The sequence below is a fragment of the Malus sylvestris genome, chromosome 6 (assembly GCF_916048215.2).
Source record: "Malus sylvestris chromosome 6, drMalSylv7.2, whole genome shotgun sequence".
Taxonomy (NCBI): Eukaryota; Viridiplantae; Streptophyta; class Magnoliopsida; order Rosales; family Rosaceae; genus Malus; species Malus sylvestris.
In genome coordinates, this window is record NC_062265.1 from 1,035,013 (window position 1) to 1,042,732 (window position 7,720).

The following is a 7,720-nucleotide window of genomic DNA, read 5'->3' on the forward strand; positions in this document are numbered from 1 at the left end:
AAGTACAAAGGATCAAGCTCTCAATTTAGTAAGTTCTTGTGAATGATTTAACACAAATGGCATTAGCCAATATTGTGGGGGAATGACCCCTATTTATAGAAAAACTTGTAGCTTTGTCACATTGACATGTGTCATGTTATGATTGGTTCTTGATGTCGACACGTGCTACGCTCTGATTGGCTTCTAATCTTGACACGTGTCGAGTAGTGATTGGCCTCCTGGTCGGAGGGGAACTCTTCTGGGTCCTTGACAGTATAGCGTTGGCCGGTGTTCGGTAGTTTCGGGATTGGTCAAGTATGGTACAAACAGTGCTCCCCTAAGTTCCCGAGTGAGGGAAACTCCTCGGTTGGGGACTTGCAAGATCCAATCCCTTGAGTAATCACGAAACTTCTAAGTACCGAAGTGTGGTCTGATCTTCATCTGCCCTTCTCTGGAAGTACCTTTCCTCCATCCGGGAATGGTGTATTTAGCTGATGAAGATGCACAAGGTAATGTATCAATTTCACTTTGAAGCTTACTTGTAGTTTCGGGCTTGGTCAAGTGCGATACAAACCCTATAGTAGGAGTCCCCCAAGTCGCCGAGCTAGGAGATCTGCCGAAAGAGGTGACAGACAAGGTAAGCAGTCAAACTTCCAAGTAAGCAACCCAGGATCAGAGGTTTGACTTCGGCTTCCGGTTGATTGTTCTCCTTCTCCTTGTCTCTCATTCAACTGCCAGGATAAGGAGAAGCAAATGGATAAGAGATGATATGAGATACTTTTGCTTTTGAAGAAGTAACTTTCCACAGGCTTATTCTTGAACTGTGCTGGAGGGTTTTCTGGTGCCCTTCAGAGTATAAGGCCGACTCAAAAATTTGAGGGTCAAAACAAGTCCATCAAATCTAGAGTACGTTCGACCTTGATGATATGGGATACTTTTGCTGTTGACGGAATAATGAATGTGGTATGGAAAGGTGTCGTGTTGTAGTGATCTGTTTCAGCTCACCGTTGAACCTTCTGCTTCAATCTTTTGCATGGTAGAAGTGGTGTGCAACCTTTGCATTTAAATGGTCCTTCAGAACATTCCTTCATAGTGACTCATCCACGCTTGGTAGCTTCAGTGTAAAGAGCCAATATCTTATCAACTGTCATGAGGTATTTGCCGGTGGAATTCGTGACCTTGACAACAGTTGAGGATGAGTACGCGAGAGCAATGCTAAGTAAGCAATCAGGCAAAGGCTCCACGCAGTCAGTTCCAAATTGGAGGTTTGATTTCAGGTTCCGACTGACTGCTCTCTTTCTCCTTGTCCTGCAGGTGTGGACAAGGACAAAGACAAAGACAGGGAGAAAGCATGATATGGGATACTCTTGCTTTCGACCCTGATGATATGAGATACTCTTGTTCTTGGTGTGGCTTATTTGCTGAGGTATTATCGGGGGGAAATAAAGCTGAGTATTTCGAGAGGTTATGTTGAGGGTGCCTTTTCGAATGCGAGAAAGGGTTGAGCATTTTTGCAGGTTTGCCTGTCCGTTGAGGAGGGAGGTCAATGTATATAGGGATTTCCCAATAACAAGTAGTAATGCTATTCCTTTACCCTTCTTGGTCACAGCAATGTAGTGGGAGCTGCCAGCTTCACGTGTTTTAATTTTGTCAGAGCACTTTGAAAAAGTGGTATGTGGTATCTGGAAAGCTGATATTACGTGTGAAGATTACAGACAAGCTTTATCTAAGGAAATCTGGCTCTCGAAGTTCTGAGAGTTGTGCCTCTTCGGTTTTCGAACAAGCAATCCCGTCGAGGATCTGACTCTCGAGATTCGGAAAGCGGTGCTGCTCCGGTTTTTGAGAAAGTAATTATGTTGAGAGTCTTTTCTCGAATGTGAGTAAAGGTTGGACGTTCTTGCCAACTTGTCTTGCCGCAAAACACGGAGGTCGACACACATAGGGACTTTCCAGTTGTCAAGCAGTGGTGCTGTTCCTTTACCCTTATGGGTAATAGTAGGGTAGCTGGAACTTCGAAATTCTCGTGCCTAAACTTTGTCAGAGATCTTTGACAAAGTTATATGTGGTACCCGAGGAGTTGATGGTGCATATGGAGAGCGGTGATTGAACAGTAAGATTCACGTGCTTTCTACTTCACCAGAAATCTTCGACAGATTGCCCGTAATTTCCGCAAAGCTGATTGTGCATGTGACAGGTGCTGACGAGGCTGCAAAAGCAGGTGCTTCTTCGATTTCTGAGATCGGCCCTCGTGGTCTCTGAGCAGCCCAGCTTTTGAGAAAGCAAACGCCTCTTCGATTTCTGAGATCGGCCCTCGTGGTCTCTGAGCAGCCCAGCTTTTGAGAAAACAAACGCCTCTTCGATTTCTGAAGTTCCGTCGAGTGCAGATTTTTATAGAGGCTGGCATTAAGTTCCACAGCACACTTGAATCTCTACCAGTAGAAGCTCATTTCTTGCACTTCTAAGATCTTGATTTGTCTGACCTCTTCCTTCTTCAACACATTTGAAAATGTCTGGACCCTCCGACCGTCGTTTTGACTTGAACCTTGGAGAAGAGACAGCCACGCCTTCTCCAGACAACATATGGCGCCCATCCTTCATATCCCCTACTGGTCCTCTTACCGTTGGGGATTCTGTGATGAAGAATGATATGACCGCTGCAGTGGTGGCCAGGAACCTTCTCACTCCCAAAGATAACAGACTACTTTCCAAACGGTCTGATGAGTTGGCTGTTAAGGACTCTCTGGCTCTTAGTGTTCAGTGTGCAGGTTCTATGTCTAATATGGCCCAACGCCTATTTGCTAGAACCCGCCAAGTTGAATCATTGGCTGCTGAAGTGATGAGTCTCAAACAGGAGATTAGAGGGCTCAAGCATGAGAATAAGCAGTTGCACCGGCTCGCCCATGACTATGCTACAAACATGAAGAGGAAGCTTGACCAGATGAAGGAATCTGATGGTAAGGTTTTACTTGATCATCAGCGGTTTGTGGGTTTGTTCCAAAGGCATTTATTGCCTTCGTCCTCTGGGGCTGTACCTGGTAATGAAGCTTCAAATGATGAACCTCCAATGCCTCCTCCTTCTGGGGTTTTGTCAAGTACTGAGGCTCCGGATAACCACCCTCCGGTGCTTTCTCTTTCTGGGGCTCTACCGACTGCTGAGACTTCCCCTAAGCAACCTTTGTGAAGGCTCCCTTTTGTTTGTTTATTTTGACTCATGTATATGTACATATTTGTGGCTTATCGAAAATATTAATAAATAAGCTTTGCTTCATTTCAACATATTGTGTTAAATACACCAAAGCCTTCTTCATAAAGTTCTTTGAATTTTTGCTTTTGTTGAAACCTGTATTGTTGAAGCTTTGTGAGTGAAGCATGTAGTTTGAGGTAGTGTTCCCTTAATTTCCCGAGTGAGGAAAACTTCTCGGTTGGAGACTTGAAAAATCCAAGTCACTGAGTAGTCACGAACTTTTGAGTACCAAGGCGTAGTAGCATATGGTGGGAGTCCCCCAAGTCTCTAGTCGAGGGAGTGGACGAATGAGGTGTCTTGCTAATAGTCCATGTCGTAAGTACCAAAACTTCATTTTTTTGTTTTCTAAGTGGTAGCCCCGGAATTTTTCTTCATATATTTTGTTTATGAAGGTTGCTAGGCCCGAATAAGTGGAATTGCAGAAGGTGTAACGGTTGGTAGCTGTTTTATGGAAAGCCATCTGACTACGATAGTCTTGCACAGGATGACTATAGGGAGATACACACACATACTGCTATGATAGAAGGTGTAACCGTTGGTGCATTACAATCATAATGGAAGCATCACAATGATGGAAGCATCACAATGATGAAAGCATCATAATGATGAAAACACCATAATGATGAAACATCATAATGATGTTTCTTTGGTGGAATTGTTTTTCATTTCCCCTAACACCCTGAATTGGTTTTCAATATAAGACCATCATCTGTAGCTCGAATCACAAAGTTGCCTTCATGAAAGTTGTTCTTTAATTCCTTAACTACAGCATATCCAAATTTTAGAGCCATCAGATCAGTACAACTCTAGAAATTCAGGTACAACGAGTGATTGTTCATCATTTGTCTGTCAACACGTCAGACCTGTTGTGAGCTTCAAAAACTCCATTTTCTCTTGCTTAGATCAACATACTTTCTTCATCGAAGTTGTTCCTTAACTTGTGAACTACAACATATCCAAAATTGAGATCCCTCGGAGCTGTATAACTCAAGAAATTCAGGTATGATGAATGACTGGTTATTCTTTTTCTGTCAACCCGTCAGATTTGTTGTGAGCTTCGAAACTCCATTTTCGATTGTTCAGATCAGCATGCTTTCTTCATTGAAGTTGTTCCTCATCGTCTCTTTCATAACATATCAAAAATTCAGAATGAACTAATGGTTAAATATTTCCAGATCTTCGAAACATCACAGCAGCTTCGAAATCTGCAAGAATCCGACTGTCATGCTTGGAGCTTCAACACTTTAATTTCCGTGGCTCAAACAGAAATGGTTCCTTCTTGAAAGTTGTTCATCTGCTCAAGAACTAGAGGGTGTCCAAAATTCAGCTCCATTGGAGAAAAGCAGCAGCTGCAAAAATTTGATAGAGAAAAGGAGGCGAAGCTTCGTTGGATTTCTAGGCTGGGGAAGATTCCAGTTTTTGTAGCAACTTCAGTACTGGTGAATTGCTTGTATTTTTGTCCATAACTAAATTTTGGACTTTGAATTATTATTTGATCTATCATAATATGTTTGGGAACATATATAAGTGAACAAATAAGAAGGAAAATTTTGGGCCCTTGTGGGTGTAAAACAAAAAATGTTTATGTTTACCCAAGTGTTTTTGTACAAGTTCAAGGGCATCTTGGGTTTTGTGAACAAAATTTGTTTATTTGGAGCAAGGTTTTGTGTTGAAGCTTTCTAGGTGAAGCTTTGATGGTGAAGCTTTGATGGTGAAAGTATGTAGAGGGAGCTTTCTAGGTGAAGCTTTTTTAGGTGAAGCTTTTTTAAGTGAAGCTTTTCGGGTGAAGTTTTTTGGGTGAAGCTTTGTGGGTGAAGCTTTTTAGGTGAAGCTTTTCGGGTGAAGTTTTTTTTGGGTGAAGCTTTGTGGGTGAAGCTTTTTAGGTGAAGCTTTGTGGGTGAAGCTTTTGTAGGTGAAGCTTTGATGGTGAAGCTTTGTAGATGAAGCTGTTTTTTTTTTTTTTTTTTTTTTTTTTTTTTTGGGCGCTTGACACGGTCTTCATTTGCTTGTTTTGTAGTGACTGTGGAAGACGGATTGCTTTCTGATTGAGAAGGGTTCCGGCATCGCTTTGCACCATCTTCATGTGGGTAATATAGGAACTTCCTTATGTTTTGATCATGCATGTAGTGATAGAATTTGTTTCTTCTTATTGTAGATGTCAGAGCCTGGAAGTTCTAGTGATGAGGGCTCTTCTAGCTTTAGCTCTAAGTCTGAGTCTGCAATGTCGGAGTCTTCAGGGTCTTTGTTAGAGTCCTGTACTAGAGAAACATTGGATGATCTTCCCAACCGTCGAACTTTAGCTATTGCTAGTTCTTCCTCCATGGCGTTGGGTGAGGGGGTTGTTTTTGATGCCATACCCATAGTTCGCTCTGAGTTCACAGCAGACCATCTAAAGAATAACTTGTTAAATAATGAGAAGCAGGTTGAGGCGCTAAGGCAGTCATGTAATATCCCTCGTAGTGTAGGGATACGCTTGGTACATGATGAAGAATGGCTTTCTGAGCCTCCCCAGGGTCATGTTATGTTTTACACCCAGATATTACTGACTTTAGGGGTGAGACTACCTTTACATCCGTGGTTGCAAAAGATGTTATCTTTGATCGGATATGCACCTGGGCAACTCAATCCTGGTTTCTGGGATACTTTGATTGGATTTTATATCATTTGGATGGAGTGTGGGTTGTGTGAGCCTTCCTTCCATCAGTGGCGTTACTGTTACAAGATGCGCCCAGCAAAATCATGCACTGGTTATGCCGAGTGTGCATGTCGGAGTGAGAGAGAGCGTATTGTGTATGGTAAGAAAAAGGCATACTACACATGGAAAAACCGTTGGTGCTTTCTGTATAATGATTGGGAGTATGATAAGGGTGTCACGCCTGAGCGACGTGTGCTTACTCACTTCCAGACTGTAGGTTGTAACGTATCAACCGTTCGTACTATTTGCTATTTGTTGTGGTCTTTTCTTGCTTCTAACACTTTGTTTCATGTAGTGACGCGGGGCACCATCCAACTGTTTGGGCAGGAGCTATCTGACATAGAGAAGGTGTTGAGGGTGCCCAAAGAGGATAGACACTTAAGCAAGCTACGACCCTTATTTCGTCGGTACGGTTTCCAACCCTTAGTTTCCGAGAGCCAGGGACGATCGAGTAAGTTGTATCCTTCATGTAAACTTAGCTCAATTCCTTACTTTATTTGGAAAGTTGTATTTCTTATTTTGATTTTCCTTATGCAGTGGAGAAGGTAAGCAAGAAAACAGGGACTAGCACCCATAAAAGGAGAGCACCAGTGTTAGTTCCTTCGGAAGACATCCTACCGCATAAGAAAATTCATAAGTTCCGAGGGGAACCATCCGTTAGACCTAAGTCCCAAGATGGGGTCCTTAAGGGGCCTGTCTTTAGGAAGACTGGAGTCGAGGCCGTTGAAAATGCTGCTGCCGTAGTTGTAGGAGAAGGGAGCCGACTGTTGCCTCCTCCTCTTACTATGGAGCACACTGTCCAGGAAAATGATCCCGGTTCCCGCCATGAGGGGAAAGGCAAGGAAAGAGCTGGCAGTGTCCCGTGGAAGGACTTGAGGATTGCCACGCGGCCAAAGGATTTTGGGGATATCAACAATTGCTTGGCAGGGCGTCGATTCGCCTTCGATGAGCTCGGAGAGCCCTTAGCTAAGGATGAATCGGATTGCGACCGGATGTTGAAGCTGTCTTCATATGTGAGTGTTACTTTGTCATTTCCTTACTTTTTCCTCTTTATTATCATTATTTAGGTAGTGATGATCGTCTTGCCATGCAGGTCATGGCCGAGTATCACGACAGACTGCAAGAGGTTGAGCGGTACAAGGCAAAACTGAAGGAGAATAAGCAGCTTGTGGACGAGGCCCGAAGGAATAAGGGACTTTTGACTCAGGCTCTCCAACTGAAGGACGAATCCATGGAGAGCTTGAAAAGGCGAAATGGTGAGAACCTAAGGCTTAAGAAATTGTTTGAGGCAACTAAAAAACAGTTGGAGGTGGCTACCTTGGAGGTATCCAAGGTTAGGGGAGAATTGGATGGTGCCTTAGTTGAGATTTCTGAACTGGAGAAGAGCATTCCAACTGAAAGGGAGGCTGCTGTGCAAGAATACTTAAGTTCTTCGACCTTTCATCTTGCTATTAAACCCCACTGTGCTCAAGAAGCTCGCTTTGAAAAAAGGAAATGGATGGCCGTCCTTGATCGTTATGATGATGGGAGCATTCTTCGAAAATACCACGAAGATATAGATGAGCATCATCGAAAGGGCGAGACATTCGTCCTTGCTGTTGATCCTAGCAGCGAAGATGAGTCTGATAATGAAGGTAGTGCTGATGCACAGACTCAGCATGGTGAAGAGGGTCTTGGGGATGCAGAGGATGATGGTAGGACGCAGAGTGATACTGCCAGGGGTTCGGCTTCAGATGAGAATGAATAGCAGTGTCTTTACTATCTGCATGTATTCTGGATGTAGTAGTCTGATGTGTGTATAA

At 43.4% G+C, this 7,720-nt stretch overlaps 1 protein-coding gene and 1 long non-coding RNA gene across 2 annotated transcripts; both read left to right on the forward strand.

Annotated features, from left to right (window-relative positions):
* Nucleotides 1-4,032: 4,032 nt before the first annotated feature.
* On the forward strand, nucleotides 4,033-4,711 carry LOC126627360 (uncharacterized). Its single transcript, XR_007624984.1, has 2 exons — nucleotides 4,033-4,223; nucleotides 4,399-4,711. It is a non-coding gene; the product is annotated as an uncharacterized LOC126627360 (long non-coding RNA).
* Nucleotides 4,712-4,903: 192 nt separating this feature from the next.
* On the forward strand, nucleotides 4,904-6,626 carry LOC126627354 (uncharacterized). Its single transcript, XM_050296825.1, has 2 exons — nucleotides 4,904-5,048; nucleotides 5,107-6,626. The coding sequence occupies exon 2, from the start codon at nucleotides 5,379-5,381 to the stop codon at nucleotides 6,465-6,467; it is 1,089 nt and encodes a 362-aa protein (XP_050152782.1). The 5' UTR covers nucleotides 4,904-5,048; nucleotides 5,107-5,378; the 3' UTR covers nucleotides 6,468-6,626.
* The last annotated feature ends 1,094 nt before the right edge of the window (nucleotides 6,627-7,720 follow it).

Bases quoted from the DNA above. Each gene is read 5' to 3' on its own strand.
- LOC126627354 (XM_050296825.1), top strand. From the start codon at position 5,379: ATGTCAGAGCCTGGAAGTTCTAGTGATGAGGGCTCTTCTAGCTTTAGC.